General features: G+C 43.2%; 1 protein-coding gene across 1 annotated transcript in view; it reads right to left on the bottom strand.

Moving 5' to 3' along the window:
* The window catches only part of LOC124717012 (esterase FE4-like), a 107,007-nt gene extending 87,998 nt beyond the window's left edge, over window positions 1-19,009 (bottom strand). The window contains exons 1-3 of the mRNA XM_047243654.1: window positions 18,835-19,009; window positions 13,376-13,510; window positions 753-912 (exon numbers count right to left, since the gene is read on the bottom strand). Coding sequence (XP_047099610.1) covers window positions 753-912; window positions 13,376-13,510; window positions 18,835-18,984 — 445 coding nt within the window. The 5' untranslated portion in view covers window positions 18,985-19,009. The remainder of the gene's footprint in view (window positions 1-752; window positions 913-13,375; window positions 13,511-18,834) is intronic.
* Between the last annotated feature and the right edge of the window lie 271 nt (window positions 19,010-19,280).

Here is a 19,280-nt window from a genome sequence, read left to right as displayed (position 1 = left end):
ATTTCAAGTTATGGAACTCGAAATTATAATAAATCGTATAGAATGTGAACGAAAAAGATCTTGAAAATTTCTTGAGTGATTTACTTCAAATTTTTAAACGATACTGTAATAAACGTTCCAACAGATCTAAGTCATATATTCTTTTGCACAACAATTTACAGATTTTGTGGTAAAACCGGTATAACTCTCCCCTCTATATATTAGTATGGACTTCTTTGATATCTTTAGAATGCAAGGAAATGGAATTTTAAAACAACTTCAGACGAAAAACTTAGCAAAAAAAAAAAAAAAAAACAGGAGGACAATGGATTTGAAAAATTCATCAAGATCTCTAGAAAACATATGTACAGAAAAAGTAAAATTAACTCTTATTAAGAAGTACAAATTTTCAGCATAAATGGCACAGCCAAAGGCTATACAAATGTCAGACGAACAGAGTAAATTACAGTCAAAGAAAATGAAACAGTGTTGGGCAGGGCACGAATTGGCCAGTGCAACATGAAAAGGAAGGTCTGAGCGCAGAAAGGCGCAAGTGGTCCAATGTGGCCAATAGAGTTAGTATGTGGCCGTATGAACGTTCTGTGCGCTGTATATGATTGGAGGAGACTGCATGGAACACTCCGTCTTAACTTTTCTCTGTTTTGTGTTAATCCAGTCTAGAAACTTTTTGGGCAAAGGAGGGATCCATTCTCATTTGTACCAGTCGCTGATTGGCGTGCGTGTGCTGGCAGACACGGTGTTGGTATACTTACCTAGGACTCCGAGGCGGTAGTTGAGGGAGACGAAGACGACGCCGTAGCGGATGAGGAAATCGGGACCGCCAAAATCTTCGTTGCCGGAGCCCAGCATCAGACCACCGCCGTGGATGTGGACCATCACCGGCAGGAGACCACTGGAGCCCTCTGACGGCAGCTGTTGGCAAATCACTGCACTGCATTCGCCATGCCCCGCCACAATAAGAAAGAAAAAAGTAAACCAAAAAGCAAAGGCCTCAGATGGGCCAGTCGAGATTAACCGACCGCAATGTCCTCCTCTGGCAGATGACATCATGTGGATGGAGGGGGGGGGGGGGGGGGGGTTGGATCAGCACAACGCTCTCACAGCCTTTGTTGGCTTTGCACATCTTGGAGCCGCTACTTCTCACTCAAGTAGATCCTCAGATGACATCATGAGGCTGACTGGATCCCACTCGAATTCTCCCAGCGAGGAAAAATCGCTAGCTATAGCAGGAAAGAACCCATCTTCCACAGGGCAGTGAGCTATGCTGACCACTAAGCAGTAGGGGGTGGGGGGGGACATAGCAAAATCGAGGTATGAGTATTTAAATTTTGTCTGGTTTCACTCAGAGGTAGTGGTTGCAACAAACGTTTTAAAATTATCCAGTAGTTTCAAACGATTTTTCAGTAACGCCAAGCATATTATTATATGTTGTGTACAACTTTGTATACAATGGTAAGGAGAGGTGGGCTACACAGTGGTGTGGTAACTGCCATCATAGGAAAGGAGGACACGGGTAGAAACAATTAGTGAACAACTGAACACAGTAAACAAAAGATTTACTTACCTTGTGTTTCTCAAAGTGTATGAAAACTCATGACAAATATACACTACGAGATCAAAAGTATCCGGACACCCCCAAAAACATACGTTTTTCATATTAGGTGCATAGTGCTGCCACCTGCTGCCAGGTACTCAATATAAGCGAAATCGGTAGTCATTAGACATCGTGAGAGAGCAGAATGGGGCGCTCTGCGGAACTCACAGACTTGTAACGTGGTCAGCTGATTGGGGTTTCACTTATGTCATTCGTCTGTACGCGAGATTTCCTCACTTCTAAACATCCCTAGGTCCACTGTTTCCGATCTGATAGTGAAGGGGAAACGTGAAGGGACACGTACAGCACAAATGTGTACAGGCCGACCCCGTCTGTTGACTGACAGAGGCTGGCCGTTGTGGCCAAGCGGTTAAAGGCGCTACAGTCTGGAACCGCGCGGCCGCTACGGTCGCAGGTTCGAATCCTGCCTCGGGCATGGATGTGTGTGATGTCCTTAGGTTAGTTAGGTTTAAGTAGTTCTAAGTTCTAGGGGACTGATGACCTTAGAAGTTAAGTCCCATAGTGCTCAGAGCCATTTGAACCATTTGACTGACAGAGACCACCGACAGTTGAAGAGGGTCGTAATGTGTAATAGGCAGACATCTGTCCAGACCATTAGACCATGACTCAGGAATTCCAAGCTGCATCAGGATCCACTGCAAGTATTATAAAAGTAAGGCGGGAGGTGAGGAAACTTGTACTTCATGGTCGAGCGGCTGCTCGTGAGCCCCACTTCACTCTGGTAAATGCCAAACGACGCCTCGCTTGGTGTAAAGAGCGTAAATATTGGACGATTGAACAGTGGTAAAACGTTATGTGGAGTGACGAATCACGGTACACAATGTGGCGATCCGATGGCAGGGTGTGGGCATGTCGAATGCCCAGTGAACGTCATCTGCCAGCATGAGTAGTACCAACAGTAAAATTCGGAGGCGATGGTGTTACGGTAAGGTCGTGTTTTTCATGCAGGTGGCTTACACCCCCTGTTGTTTTACGTGACACTATCACAGCACAGGCGTACATTGATGTTTTAAGCACCTTCTTGCTTTCCACTGTTGAAGATCAATTCGGGGATGGCGATTGCATCTTTCAACACGATCGAGCGCCTGTTCATAATGTACGGTCTGTGGCGGAGTGGTTACACGACAGTAACATCCCTGTAATGGACTGGCCTCAACAGTCATGACCTGAATCTTATAGAACACCTTTGGGATGTTTTGGAACGCCGACTTCGTGCCAGGCTTCACCGACCAACATCGATACTTCTTCTCAGTGCAGCTCTCCGTGAAGAATGGGCTTCCAGCACCTGATTGAACGTATGCCTGCGAGAGTGGAAGCTGTCATCAAGGCTAAGGTTGGGCCAACACCATACTGAATTCCTGCATTACCGATGGAAGGCGCCACGAACTTGTAAGTCATTTTCAGCCAGGTGTCCGGATACTTTTGATCACATAGTGTAGAATGATGCTTGCTCTATTAAGCACAAACTGTGATGCCGAAGTGGAAGGGCCCAAGTGTGAGTGGGCTGAGTAGCTGCCGCTAGCCATCCTATATTGCGGTGTCAGAGGGTACAGAGCCGCTGGAGTCGTGGCTGATCTGGCGTTCAACACTGGGTCCGCCGGATCCTGCGTGACCACTAGCGACGTCTAACCGAAACTTGCAAATCCTTTGCCGTGACACCCATGCAGTGGTATCGATATGTGATAGCACATCATACACGATATGTATTTCCAGCAATCAGCTTTTAATTGCCAGAGAACTCTTTGACCCAACATGGTAAACACTTTTCAGTGTGTACCAAACATACCGATTATATTACACTATAACCAATAATTATTTAAAGTGGAACTTTTAATATTCTCATTCCAATAGTTGTTTAGATATCTCCGCTGTATGCCAGTGCAAATTTTGAAGTCACAGCAGGAAACAGGGAAAGAACGAAAAAACGCATCCCATGCATGAGCAACAACCCTAGCCATAACGCCTAAGGTCAAGGAAAAGTTTCCTGAGAAACTACAGTCCGGTCCACGAACGATGGCGGTTCGCGCACGTCGAGGCACGGACGAGGATTTCATTGTTGACGATTACAACTGACATTTGCTGTAAGGGCATGCTCGTGCTTTCCGCTTGAAGAAAGCGTACATCCTGCAAATTATGTCTCTCGCTTGCTTATGCAGATTTCATCATTGACCAACACAATCAGTGATGACAACTCGCAACAAGTGGAATCAAATCTCATTAAACAACTCGCTGCGATCACGTTTAACGCTCGCAGACCGCTCGGAACATACTGAACCTTCATTGGCTGTCGGGATTACGTGACGTAGGCGCATAGAGCAAGCTGGTAAACTCGACCGCTATAACAACCATCGATGAAGAAGTCCCATATGTCTTGCTCACCAGATGGAAGAGTTTGGTCATGGCTGCCTCTCCCAAAGCTATAAGTTGTTCTAACGGAAACATCCTCTACTCTCGGCGTCCTATTGCGACTCAGATCTTTCAGAGCTTTGTCAGATTCTTCCCGCAGTTTCGTATCTCCTGTCTCATCTTCATCTATGTCCCCTTCCCTTACTATAAAATAGCTTTCTTGTATAGAGCCTCTCCATACTCCTTCCGTCTTTCAGCTTTTTGTTCTTTACTTAGGACTGGTTTTACATCAGAGCTCTTGATAGTCATACAACTGCTTGTCTTTTATCCAAAGGTCTCTTTAATTTTCCTGTAGGCGGTATCTATCTATCACCTAGTGAAATATGTTTATCCTCTAGACGTTCCTGCTTAGCAAATGTGCACATCCTGTCAATCCCATTTTATAAACTTCCTTTATGTTATGCGTTTTTAATGTGCAATTTTAAATTTGAAACATTCTATTAATGGTTTGCAAGTGCACTTTGGTATTTTGACTTAATATTTTGTGATCGAGGGCTTATTTGTTCTAATATAATTCTGACATGGTCACTGAACCTTAGCAGCTATGTTCAAAGTTTTACGTTTCTTACCTGCCCAGGTGTCTAAGGCTGCTTCGAAATATAAAGAATTAAAAAATGAAATTTTAAATACAAGTATGGCTATCTATTTTAACAAGCAGTGCGAAGAAAGGGGACTTGTCCCGAATTATACAAAAGCCTACATCAATTTTTCTGTATGTAAGAAACATCCAAAATCCTTTAGAAGTATCATTAAGAATATTATTTGTAATAGGATAAAAGAGCTGTACGCTAAAAAAGACCGTCTTAACGAAGAAGCATACCATTTGTACTTAAATATCACAAACACTTCTTGTGTTAACTATAATTTTAATATTGATGACATGTGGACGTAAATTAACGAACATCTAGAGATTTGTAAAATAGGTATAATGTAAAAACACGAGAAGAAGCTCAGCAATCTTTTTTGTTTGCTTTCTAATGAAAAATGCCCTCAGAATACATTTAAAGAAAGCAGTCACGTCTTTAATGAAAGAACTTTAAATAAAACCGACATCGTCTTTACTCAGAATGAAAAAGTCCTGTTAGGAAAAGGACTAAAATACAATGTCAGGCCTAACCTGTCAGACAGAGATGTGAGAGAAAATATGCTTGTTGATTTAAAAATCGGCCTCGATTATAATAAGATATATAATGCTTCTCAAGCCAGAATTGCGTATGATGTAACCCGCATGCTAGAGAAAAATACAGTTACTTTGCCTAATGCTACGCATAACGACAGAATTTTAGTAACTTCCATTAATAATAAACTTACAACAGCAAATGCTTTAATAACGAAATCCGATAAAGGTTGTTGTCTAGTCATTGCTTATATTTCTCAGTATGTTTCTAAAATTGAAAATTTCTTCAGTGAAAACAACATATCGGAGCTGCATGATGATCCGACTCCTAAATTACAGAAAGAAGTGAGGTCAGCCATTAGCAATGCAAAATTTCTTATAAAACCTTTCCAAAAGAAACTACTCATCAATATGAACCCTCAGCCTCCTAAACTTCGGTCCCAGTTCAAAACTCATAAACCTAATCATCCAATACGTCCAATCTCCAATAGCATGGCCCGATTTCTACACGAAACCTTGAAAAAATCTTTAGTTTTCGAAAATAATTATTCCGTTCCTAACAGCCACGTTTTGGTCCAAAATATTAAAAACTTAGTATGCAGTTCAGGCACCAAGCTCTTTTCCTTAGATATTAAAGATCTTTATACCAATGTCCCGGCATATGAGACGCTCATCATTGTGGAAGAAAATTTACGTCAGTTTAAAAAAGATCTATCAGATGAACAGATTACCGATTTTGTGAATCTCATTAATGTCGTTGTCAAGTACAACTACATTGAATTCAACGGACAACTGTACCAGCAGTCTGATGGGCTCGCTATGGGCAACCCTTTAGCCGGCATCCTTGCCGATATCTTTACCAATTCTTTGGAAGAAAAGCAGTTTAACTGTGTCTCAGCTGCTTCACTAGGTATCCTTTCTTACACAAGATACGTTGATGATATTCTAGTCATCTATAACGGACCCGCCGATAGAATTGATCATATATTTAAACTTTTTAACGACCTCCATGAAAAAATTTCTTTCACTATTGAACTCGGAAACAAAAACCGCCAATTACATTATTTAGACTTGACGCTTACAATAGAAGACAATAACATCACTTTCAATATTTTTCGAAAAGAAACGTATACTGACCAAATCGTGCCTGCTTCCTCTTTTCATCCACAGTCTCAAAAATTGGCCTTTTTTCACTCTGCCGTCCACCGAGCCACCTCTATACCACTTTCAACAGAAAAGTTTAATGAGGAGATTAATTTACTTAAAACCATAGCAGTCAATAATGAATATACACCTAACATAGTGGACGATATCCTAAAAAATAAAACTGCAAGAACTACCACGCTCAACACCTCATGCACTAAAATTAACCCAAAAAACGTTTTTCTATTCCTTTCATAGGACCCATTTCCTATCAGATTCAGCGCATGCTTCGCAACAAATACAACTGCAATGTTGCCTTCTCTACTAATAATAATCTGAGGAGAAACTTCATTCATAATTAGGAATCCATTCGCTCCCCTACAGAAAGTTCTGGCGTTTATAAGATCATCTGTGATACCTGCTCCTCCTATTATAAAGGGCAAACTGGACGTGCTTTACCACCGGATATAAAGAACATCTTTTGAGAAAGAACGGCACCAGTCCCCTAAATTCATCCTTTGCCGATCATCTCTTAATTACTGGACACGTGGCTAAAGCCATAGGTGATAGCAATATTCTGCATACCGAAAAGAAGGGGCGTAATTTAGATGTTTTAGAGGAATTGGAGATTTTCAAACATCTCTCTCGTCATGATGGCCTCATTCTCAACGAACAGCTGCAGCTGCGAAATAAAAACTTTTTCGACTGTATAAGGCCATTGCTTGATCTTTGATTCAGATTTCCTCATGCAGTTTACCGAAATGTTGTTTTCCTGTTACATCTTTGCCGTTTTCTTGTATGTCATAACTGACTTTTTTTACGTTACAAAATGTACATCTGTTTAAAGCAGATAAATATGTAACATCATCCTATTATTATTAGTGCTTACGTTATGCCTGAATCAGCTGCATCACAATTTCATGTGTCTAATTTTTAATGTACAGTAGCCTAGTTGTTTCTGCGGCTACTATATGGCGCTCGTAGCAACACCATGTTTACTTGCCCACACTTTCTAACGTGGGCACCCCAGTATTGTTGCAGCCCTTGTTCACTCAAGTACGAACTGCCCTTAGCGGCTCGCCATCTTATTTACAACTATTCATGACGTCGACTTTCCGGCTTAGATTTTTTTTAAATGTGACTTGTAAGTACAGCATCTCTTTCCAGTCAGTACAAACTTTAATTTTATTAATGGATTATATACCTAATATGTTTTAGAACAGTTAGTTTAATTCTGAAGACGACGCTCATAGTAGCGTCGAAACCTGGTGAATTTTGACTTAATATTTTGTGACCGAGGGCTTTTTTGTTCTAATATAGTTCACTAAGCTTTTGCCCAATGTGCATACCAGCACGCCATGCCACCTCCTATGATCATCATAACCTCAGGTACCCTGCAAGAGCAAGATGCTAGTAAGGGTTTGGTAGAGTTCAATCCCTCATTGATAGATCTGTTCGGAAGTTAAATTCCCGTTTCTCGTTTTCTTAGTGATAGAAAACAGACCTAAGTTCAATTAATGTTTATGTGACTTAGGACAAATTCGCATTCAGTTGAAGTTAGAGGATGATAAGCGCTGTTTCCCTCATTAGGAAGCTCGCAGCTGCAAAAAACACCTGTTGTATGGGCGTCTTTTAGTGTCTTCTTGTAAACGTCCGCTTTTTTAAGGCATTTGTGTGTGTCATTGCGGAAGACACTGAGATGACGAAAGCCGTGGGATACCTTCTAATATTGTGTCGAATCTCCTTTTGTCCGGCATGGTGCAGAAGCTGGACTTGGCATGCACGCAAGAGGTTGGAAGCCTCTACACAAATACTGAACTATGCTGCCTCTATAGCTTTCCGTAATTGATCAAGTGCAGCCGGTGTTCGATTTTGAGCACAAACTGACCTCCCGGCTACGTCCCATAAACCTTGGATGGCAATCATGTCGGGAGATATGGGTGGCTAAATCATTCACTCGAATTATCCAGAATCTTCTGACATAGCATATTGTCAATCATAGAATTTCCATCGTTGTTTGCGAACATGATGAATGGCTGCAGATGGTCTCCAAGTAGTGGAACATAACCATTCCCATTCAATGATCGGTTCTGCTGGATCAGGGGACGCCAGTCCGTTCCATGTGAACACAGCCCCCGCCATTATCGAGCCATTATGTTAGCACAGTATCTTCTTGATAACTCGGGTCAATGTCTTCGTTGGTACTATGCCACACTCGATATCTAGCATCAGCTCTTACCAACTGAAATCGACACTCATATTGCCAGGACACGGTTTTACAGGCGCGTGGGGCCCAGGCTATATGTTCACGGAAGGGGCGCTGCAGGCGATCTCGTGCTGTTAGCAAAGACACTCTTGTCTGTCGTGTGCTGCCATAGCCCACTAACGCTACATTTTGCCGCAGTGTCGTAACGGATATGTTTTTAATACGTTCCATATTGATTTCTGCGGTTCGTCGTACATCCCAGATTTTTTGTGCGGCTATTTCATGCAGTGTTGTTTGTCTGTTAGCACCAAGAACTCTGAGCAAACGCTGTTGCTCTCGGTCGTTAAGTGAAGGCCTTCCGCCTGTATTGCTCGTTGTGAGAGGTAATGCCTGAAATTTGGTATTTTCGTCACACTTTTGACACTGTGGATCTCGGAATATTGAATTCCTAACAATTTCCGATATGGGATGTTCCATGCTTTTAGTTCCAGCTACCATGCCGCGTTCCAAGGTTGTTAATTCTAGTCATGCGATCATGATCACGTCAGAAACATTTTCACATGAATCACCTGAGTGCAAACGATAGCTCTGCCAATGCCTGCCCTATTATACCATGGGTACGCGAAACTGCTGCCATCTGTATACGTGTACATATGGCTATTCCATGACTTTCGTCGCCTCAGTGTGTATTACCAATGCTATAGCTGTCCTATAGTGATGGTGAATTGCTTCCACAGCCGATTCTTCGTTATCTGCCGCGCAGTTTAAACGCGCGGTCTGAGGCGCCTGGTCATGGTTCGCACGGCTCCCCCCGTCGCACTTTCGAGTCCTCCCTCGGGAATGGGTGTGTGTGTTGCTCTTAGCGTAAGTTAGTTTAAGTTAGATTAAGTAGCGTGTCAGCCTAGGGACCGATGACCTCAGCAGTTTGGCCCCCATAGAACCTTACCAAAAATTCCCAGTTTTCGCTATCTTTCTTTCACACTTTTCAAGCAGGATGACATGCATAAGTGTGATGGTGACGAAACATTTCTTGTGCTTATGTAATTTGGGAGAAGCCTAAAACCTGCATGTCGTCATGACACTGCCCATTGATACGGTCTAGCAAGACATTCTTCGGCCTTGGCGATTCGCTATATCTCCGCTGCTTAAGTACACCATCAACAGAGTTTTCTGCAAGTGACTTTATCTTTCCAGATAATACCGCGGAAGATAGGTACGGTATCCTGTTTGTCCGAGATAAGCCTCAATCTTGTGGAACCGGATCCAGAAACACGCGCCTTACGAAAGGTTGAACGAGCAGTGCGATCCTGCATATACATTATGTGATCAAAAGTATCCTGACACTTGGCTGAAAATTAATTATAAGTTCGTTGCACCCTCCATCGGTAATGCTGAAATTCAATATGGTGTTAACCCACCTTTAGCCTTGGTGACAGCTTCCACTCTCGCAGGCATATGTTCAACCAGGTGCTCGAAGGTTTTTTGGGGAACGGTAGCCCATTCGTCACGGAGTACTGCACTGAGGAGAAGTATTGATGTCGGTCGGTGAGGCCTGCCATGAAGTGGCCGTTCCAAAACATCCCAAAGGTGTTATACAGGATTCACATCAGGACACGGTGCGGGCCTGTCCATTACAGGGATGTTATTGTCGTGCAACCACTCCGCCACAGGCTGTGCATTATGAGCAGGTGCTAGATCGTGTTGAAAGATGCAATCTCCATCCCCGAATTGCTCCTCAACAGTGGGAAGCAAGAAGGTGCTTAAAACATCAATGTAGGCCTGTGCTGTGATAGTGCCACACAAAACAACAAGAGGTGCAAGATCCCTCCATGAAAAACACGACCACACCATAACACCACCGCCTCCGAATTTTACAGTTCTACATCTACATCTACATGGATACTCTGAAAATCACATTTAAGTGCCTGGCAGAGGGTTCATCGAACCACCTTCACAATTCTCTGTTATTTCAATCTCGTGTAGCGCGCGGAAAGAATGAACACCTATATCTTTCCGTGCGAGCTCTGATTTCCCTTATTTTATCGTGTGGCACTACACTCTGGCAAATGACGTTCACCAAGCATTCGCCATAGCCACACCCTGTCATTGGATCGCCACATTCTGTACCGTGATTCGTCACTCCAACGTTTTTCCACTGTTCAATCGTCCAATGTTTGCGCTCTTTACACCAAGCGAGGCGTCGTTTGTTTTGCATTTACCTGTGTGTCTGTGTGCTTTATGAGTTTTCTTACCTCCCACCTAACTGTCATAGTACTTGCAGTGGATCCTGATACAGTTTGGAATTCCTGTGTGACGTTCTGGATAGATGTCTGCCTATTACACATTACGACCCTCTTCAACTGTAAGTGGTCTCTGTCAGTCAACAGATGGGGTCAGCCTGTACGCTTTTGTGCTGTACGTGTCCCTTCACGTTTCCATTTCGCTATCACATCGGACACAGTGGGACGTTTAGGAGTGTGGAAATCTCGCGTACAGACGTATGACAGAATTGGCACCCAATCACCAGACCACGTTCGAAGTCCGTGAGTTCCACAGAGCATCTGATGCAATTCCTGTATGATGGTCTGGATAGGTGTCGGACAACCCAATCACCTGACCACGTTCGATGTCCGTGAGTTCTGGGGAGCGCCCCATTCTGCTCTCTCACGATGTCTAACGACTACTGAGTCGCTGATATGGAGTACCTGGCAGTAGGTGGCAACACAATGCACCTAATATGAAAAACGTATATATCGGAGGGTGTCCGTATACTTTTGATCACATAGTGTACTACCTGGTGTATAAACTGTCAAAAAAGCGGATATAGAGTTCACAGTGAGGAAGAAGGATGGCGTCAGAAAGATAGAGAGACACCTATAATGCACACTGAGGTCAATTTGTTGAAGAACTACATACAGAAGGTCAACGCATCGGGCAAAAAATTAGTCACCCCCAGCAGACATGACGCTAGTACCGCGTAACGTAATGCTCTGAATTCTGTGAGGAAGAGGGGCAGTAGGTATGGAAGATCGAAAGATAAATATCGATACTTCTAGAATAGAGTGTCAGCCTACTATCAACATATATGATTATTTGATGGAAAATATTGATATTTCGTTGTATAGGTGGCGAACTTTACTTTTTACATTCATGTTAAATATTAATGCACGTGTGAAGATGCGAAAAGTGAGTTTCATTAATTAACGGAAACTTAAGGAGAATCAAATTTAATTATAAATTATTTTAAACAAAAAAATCTTTGGTGAAAAAAGAAGAACACTATCGTACAGCATAGGAGAAAACAGAAAGAAACAAAATACAGATACTACATTCGAAAAAATGGTGTTCCAAAACTAATTTTCTAGAGAACTAAAAAAAATTTTTTTGGGATGTTCTGTTTTTACTCTACTTGTTCGAGTAGCAGTTACTTCAGCAGCTTTTGAAAATAATCTTTCAGCTAGTACTTTAGTCCATATAGCAGATAAATAACTCATAGCTATCTAATTCAGACGGCAACTTTTTTGAAATATTTCCCTGTGGATGATCAGCGAGTTGTGTCCTAACCGTCCAGTAGTTGGTATTCGCCAATATGCCAATAATTCTGGAGAAGTGTCTTCAGTGCGTAGAGTTATTCTCCTTTGTTAGTTTTCACGATTCCAGTATTTCTGACAATCTTACTTTCGAGTGAGAGGAGGCTGCGAAAATACACAACCGACAACAGTCAAATTTTCCCTAAGAACTCCAAAGTAAACTGTAGGTTTACGTTGTAGATCTAAAAAGATTATATGTGTATGGTGTCTGTTCTTTCGGATATGTCCGATAGAAAGACACCACACACATATAACTACGGCGATCACAAGCCAAAGACCATTTCTGTGCGAATGCATACATATGCTGGAACTCACGCGGGTCAATTCGCTCCAGCACTATTCAGACATTAGTGGAGTCCACGCCACGTCGTGTTGCGGCTCTTCTTCGTGCTCGCTGTGGCCCTACACAATATTAGGCAGACATACCAGTTTCTTTGGCTCTTCAGTGTATTTTTAAGAATTTGTGCGACTCTGCATCTCATTTGTATATTTCAGAGACATAGGATAGAATAGTGCCATTGGTTCTCAATTTGAAAAAAATTTTGTGTTGCATTCTGGCGCTTTTTATAGTGTCGATCAAAATCAACGAACACACCTTGAACCTACAGAAGTTTGAACACAGCTGTTCTCTTTTTTCAGCTGTTATCGACTGAAACTATTGCAGCATTTTGTGCTTGCACCCAGTGAGAATGAGTATCAATTGACCTACGTGCATTGCTGTGAAAAACTGGTGGAAAAATTTACCGGTTGGAAAAAGAAAGGACGGTAACAATGTGCACTTACAATCACCTCCAACACGTTTGGTGGGATCATTTCTACCATCGTGGGTTACCCATTCCCTGGCCATCAGCTTCTTATTTTTTGTTATATTTTCCTTTCTTTCATGGCGCTTCTAAATACTGCTTCCAGAGTTCATTACAAAAGCAGAGACACAGAACCTTAATATTGATGAGGATTCTAGACTGGAAGACAGCAACAATAAATTTTCAGGTTGCATCTTCGCCTACTTCCGCATTAAAAGAGAGAAGCATCCTGTCTCTTAGTTCCATTAACTAGGAGAAAGGGCGGAGTTTGCCAGATTTGATCAGTGGAAATGGAGCGTCATAGACATCGCTAGCGAAGCCACAGAAATGATAAAAAATATCAGTGGTTGGTATGTAATGAGTTGTTCACTATTGTACACCAAAATCGAATGTGGTATCCAGAATGGCGATCCTTTGATTACATGGCAAACCGGCTTGGTGGTTGAAGCTATTTTGGCAACGCAGTGCTTAGTGGCGAGCAGAGATGTGACGCACCTGGGGCGTGCAGACGTTGATGAAGAGGCAGTCTTCGTCGCCTACATACTTCCCCGTCATGTCGATCTGGGGCGCGATGTTGCCAGGTTTGGTCGCGTCCCGGACTCCGCTCCACCCGGTTGCTGGTTGTGGTGGCTGCAAAACAACAACAAACACAACACACACACATACAATATGTCGTGGAAACGAAGCTGCAGCTTCAAGCAAAGTGAATGCGCACACATACACACACACACACAGAGAGAGAGAGAGAGAGAGAGAGAGAGAGAGAGAGAGAGAGGACGAGGAGCTCAGTTGTATGGAGTGTTCACATAAAACCTTAGTTTCCAAATACTGTTTAAAAGACGGTGGAACATAGGGACTTGCAATTTATGGAATCATGTAAAGCAACCCAAAAAGGAGGTTTTATGTGGATTCTTTGTTTTGTTTCAGCTTCTAAACAATTACCAGAAATTACTACACCTCGATAGGGAGCCCAATGTGTGACATGGAATATGGAAAAGGAGTCACCCATTGCCATTCAAAGAAATTTCTGCCTTGAACTCCCAAGGGTGCAGCCACACCTTAAGACGTTTAAGATTTGGTACATGGAGTTCCTAGACTCTGGTACTCTAATTGGCAGTCTGCTCCAGGCAGAAAACAAACATATGATTGAAACAGTAGAGAGACCCTTGAAATAAGCCCATCAAAGTCAGTCCGCCGAGCATCAGACAACACCTAAACATACCTCGCTCAGCAGTTCACAAGACGCTTCATAAACCATTTCTTTTGCACGCTTACAAAGTTCAAATTTTGCAAGCAATGGATCGAAACGACTTGCAGCTTCGCTACGAATTGGCCATTGACAGGTTGGACCAATTGGGACAAACTCCCAACTATCTAGGGAATGTCCTCTCCTCTGACTAAGCAATAATCCACAGCGAAATTTCAGGCATTTTCTGGTTGGGAAACTGCAGGCTGACAATAAAATTTCGTCAGCTGGTAATCAGGGCGACTTACATACCAGTTTCAAGTATTTATTCTGTGTTTCAGAACAAAGTATTTCACTGATTATTTCCGAAACTGGGAAATACTTAAGGGCGTTTCTTAGTTGTGAAGGTTGATTACCTTTCAAAGCGTCATTTGTACTTTACTTAATTATGCAACTTTAATCTGAAAAATGATATGTACATTAGTATCCTCGGACTCGACAAAACTGGGAATTTCATGGATCCTAGAACTGCAGAGAACGGAGGCTGTGTTACTGAATTATGTAATTTTTGCGTCAGTGGGCTTCACCAGTTGAAGGTCTATACATACCACCATCACTTCCTTTGTTCAGATGTCAGGCTTCTCAGATGTTGCGCTTTTAAACCGCCATAGCATGAATATTCGTCAACAGTTTTCATACATACTTCGATAAATTTCTGGCTTATTCTTCTTTGCGTTCCGACTTCGAAAGTTGCGGTATGTTACTCTTTGCAGCAAGGTGATCGGAGGCTTTTCATCTAATACTTGACGCTCAGAGCAACACATCCTCAAACTTTATTGAAACAATCTTCAGAATCGGCATTCCATACGACTTTTCTCTGTCTGTAACCATCTATAAACATAAGCGTGTTTCCTTTGGAGGGGCATTATTGCACGTACCAGGTGTAGAAGTATGAAACCGGAATTTCCCTATAGATGGTGCTAGTCGTCAGTGTAGAGCTCGTGAGACAGCGTCTGCAGCGCCATCTGCTTCCTGTAACGGCTGAAGACGAATGTCAAAACACAGTAACCCAAGTTCTCCATACATCGGTATCTGTTTCAAACCCGTAAAAATTTCGAGTTTTGTGCCTACGAACTACGATTTGCGGACAGCATTGGTTTTCTGCTTTCATTTGAAGAAAACTGCTGCATCATCGCATCGAATATTTGTCGAAGCTTTCTGCGAACATGCTCCTGGGAAAACATAGTGTTTCGAGTGGATCAAAAAATTCGGAAGTGGTGATTTTGACGTGAGAAACGACGAGCGCAGGAAACTACCGAATAATTTCGATGACAACGAACTGCAGGCCTTATTGGATGAAGATGATACTCAAACTCAAAAGGAACTGGTGGAACAATTGAGTGTGAATCAGAAGGCCGTTTGTCTTCGGTTGAGAGTTATGGGAAAGATGCAGAAAGTGGGAAAGTGGGCTCCACATAAACGACAGTAAGCAAATCGAAGGACCAATTGTCAAGTGCTGCTCTCTAGATAAACAAGAAAGTCGTTTCTCCATCGAATAGTGGCAAGTGATGAAAACTGGATATACTTTGAGAATCCTGAATGATGGTTGAATCTAGGCAAACCATCGACATCCACTGCAAGACCAAATGGCTTTGGAAAGAAGGCAATGGCCTGTATTTGGTGGGATCAGAACGGCGTCACCTATTAAGAGCTGCTGAAACCTTGTGAAACCTTTAACGCTGATCGCTACCAACAACAAATGATCGATTTAAGTCGAGCATTACGTGAAAAACGACCGGAATATGGAAAATGGCAACACAAAGTCATATTGCTCCATGATAACGCCCCACCACACACAGCAAAACAGGCCAGAGGAGCGATCGAGGCGTTCGGTTGCGAAATGCTAGGGCATGCGGCTTATTCTACCACGGCACTTAGCGCTATGGGACCCAACATCTGAGGTCATCAGTCCCCTAGATCTTAGGACTACTTAAACCTAACCTAAGGACATCGCACACATCCATGTCCGAGGCAGGATTCGAAGCTGCGACCGTAGCGGTCACGCGGTTCCAGACTGAAGCTCCTAGAACTGCTCGGCCACCCCGGCCGGCCATGCGGCTTATTATCCAGACTTTGCTTCGTCCGATTATCATCTGTTTGCGTCAATGGGACACGCTGTCGCTCAACAACGCTCCAATTCGTATGAAAATGTACGAAAAGGACTCGCAGACTGGTTCACTTCAAAACAATAACCGGTTTTTTTTTTTTGGCGTGGCATTCATAGCCTGGCGGAGAACTAGGAGAAATGTATAAATAAAATATCGTTGAAAAGTTCTACACCTGTTAATGTCTTCACAGCAAACACACATGGCACCCAACTAATGTCGTCTGCTGAGAAGCAGAATGCTCAAACAGATGGCGGCTAGCGATTCACTTCACGCTCGACCTTCTTTTCCAGGAAATTACGCATGCAAAAATGCTCATGCACAGTTGAGGCGTTGGAAATGATATGTTGGCAGAAGAGCCAACACCGTGTTGCTAGAGGAGGCCGAAATGCACGCGTTTAAGCTCACGCAGACTGGCGTGAGGTCTGGAACAGTTAAAGGAGTTGAGTCTACTAAATAAAGTACGGAGCTCTTGGAATACTTAACTTTAATCCATATTTGGAGAACATCGCTCTTGATGATACATTAATTACAATCTCAATATAAACTGGTAACGACGCCTTGCTAGGTCGTAGCAAATGACGTAGCTGAGGGCTATGCTAACTATCGTCTCGGGAAATGAGAGCGTAGTTTATCAGTATAGCATCGCTAGCAAAGTCGTCTGTACAAATGGGGCGATTGCTAGGAAGTCTCTTTAGATCTGCCGTGTGGTGGCGCTCGGTCTGCAATCACTGACAGTGGCGACACGCGGGTCCGACGTATACTACCGGACCGCGGCCGATTTAAAGGCTACCACCTAGCAAGTGTGGTGCCTGGCGGTGACACCACAGGAAATTTGTACGCATGTGCAAAGTTGAAGGCAAAAAGGGCATCGTGAGTACGCTCCTTAACAACTTCTCCCAGTTCCATGATCACAGCTTGAGTTTTTCGAGGTGACAAAACTTCATGACTAGCCCCGCCGCCCCCTCCCCCACACAGTGATCAAGTTAATTCTTGCTACGATCGGCTCTACAATTCACTCAGATGGAAACCCAGTTCTAAGCAAAGAAGGGAAAGCAGAAAGGTGAAAGCAGTATATAGAGGATCTATACAAGGGCGATGTTCTTGAGGAAAATATTATAAAAATGGAAGAGTATGTAGATGAAGATGAAATGGGAGATGCGATACTGCGCGAAGACTTCGACAGAGTACTGAAAGATCCAAGTCGAAACAAGGCCCCGCGAGTAGACAACATTCCATTAGATTGATTAGAACTACTGACAGCATGGGAGAGCCAGGCCTAACAAAACTCTACCGTCTAGTGAGCAAGATGTATGAGACAAGTGAAATACCCTCAGACTTCAAAAAGAATATAATAATTCCAATCCCAAAGAAAGCAGGTGTTGACAGATGTGAAAATTACCGAAAAATCAGTTTAATAAGCCACGGCTGCAAAGTACTAACAGGAATTCTCAGTTTGGATTCCGTGGAAATGTTGGAACACGTGAGGCAATACTGACCCTACGACATATCATAAAAAATAGATTAAGGAAAGGCAGACCTACGTTTCTAGCATTTGTAGACATAGAGAAAGATTTTGACAATACTGACTGGAATACTCTCTATCAAATTCTGAAGGTGGCAGGGCTAATATACAGGGAGCGAAAGGCTATTTACAATATGTAGAAACCAGATGGCAGTTATAAGAGTCGAGGGGCTTGAAAGGGAAGCAGTGGTTGGGAGAGACTGAAACTCCAACGTTATTCAATCTATACATTGAGCAGGCAGTAAAGGAAACAAAAGAAAAATTCGGAACAGGAATTAAAATTCACGTATAAGAAACAAAAATTTTGAGGTTCGCCGATGACATTGTAATTCTGTCAGAGACAGCAAAGGACCTGGAAGAGCAGCTGAACGGAATGGACATGGTCTTGAAAGGAGGATATAAGATGAACATCAACAAAAGCAAAACGAGAATAATGGAATGTAGTCGAATTAAATCGGGTGATGCTGTGGGAATTAGATTAAGAAATGAAATGCTTAAAGTAGTAAATGAGTTTCGCTATTTGGGGAGCAAAATAACTGATGATGGTCGAAGTACACAGGATATAAAATGTAGACTGGCAATGGCAAGGAAAGGGTTTTCTGAAGAAGGGAAATTTGTTAACATTGAGTATAGATTTACGTATCAGGAAGTCGTTTCTGAAAGTATTTGTATGGAGTGTAGCCATGTATGGAAGTGAAACGTGGGCGATAAATAGTTTAGACAAGAAGAGAACAGAAGCTTTCGAAATGTGGTGCTACAGAAGAATGCTGAAGATTAGATGGGTAGATCACATGAGGAGGTATTGAATAGAGTTGGAGAGAAGAGAAATTTGTGGCTAGAAGAAGGGATCGGTTGGTAGGACATATTCTGAGGCATCGAGGGATCACCACTTTAGTATTGTAGGGTAGCGTGGAGGGTACAAATCGTAGAGGGAGACCAAGAAATGAATACACTAAACAGATTCAGGAGGATGTAGGTTGCAGATATCAAACCATTCTCTGGACTGCAGACCACAACAACAACACAACAATTCTCTTTGTCGACTAATACATCGGTACATCTCTAGCCCAGCACTCACCTTGAAGCGGAGCGGTCCGACCGGTGGCGCCGCGTAGGGGATTCCCTGGAAGCAGCAGTAGGGGAGCCCCCACACTGTGCGCCGGCGGCGACCGAGCAGCTCGCCCTGCGAGATGCGCACCTTCACCGTTGCCTGCTCTGCGCCCGCCATGCTTGCCGTTGCGTCTGCTGCCAGTGCCGAGTGCGCGCTATGAACGACAGCGGACCGGTCTCGTCCAGCGAGTCACGTAATTGAGAGATGGCGCGTGGAGGGGAGAGATAATAGCAGTGTTTTCGCAAGTCATCCGCCCGCGCGAGAACCGTTTGGAACTGCTAAGCTAAGGCTGTGGTAACAGCGGCACCGACTAACATCGGCCGAAGTCGGCCGATCTTTTCAAATCAGGAAGACACTACGTGCGCGGTCAAATGTTGCCCATCTCATCGCCCGAACGTATAGATTTTGGACGA

The sequence above is a fragment of the Schistocerca piceifrons genome, chromosome 9, assembly GCF_021461385.2.
Source record: "Schistocerca piceifrons isolate TAMUIC-IGC-003096 chromosome 9, iqSchPice1.1, whole genome shotgun sequence".
NCBI classification, from domain to species: Eukaryota; Metazoa; Arthropoda; class Insecta; order Orthoptera; family Acrididae; genus Schistocerca; species Schistocerca piceifrons.
Note: the sequence above shows the minus strand (reverse complement) of the source record. Positions and strands in the feature narration are given on the sequence as shown.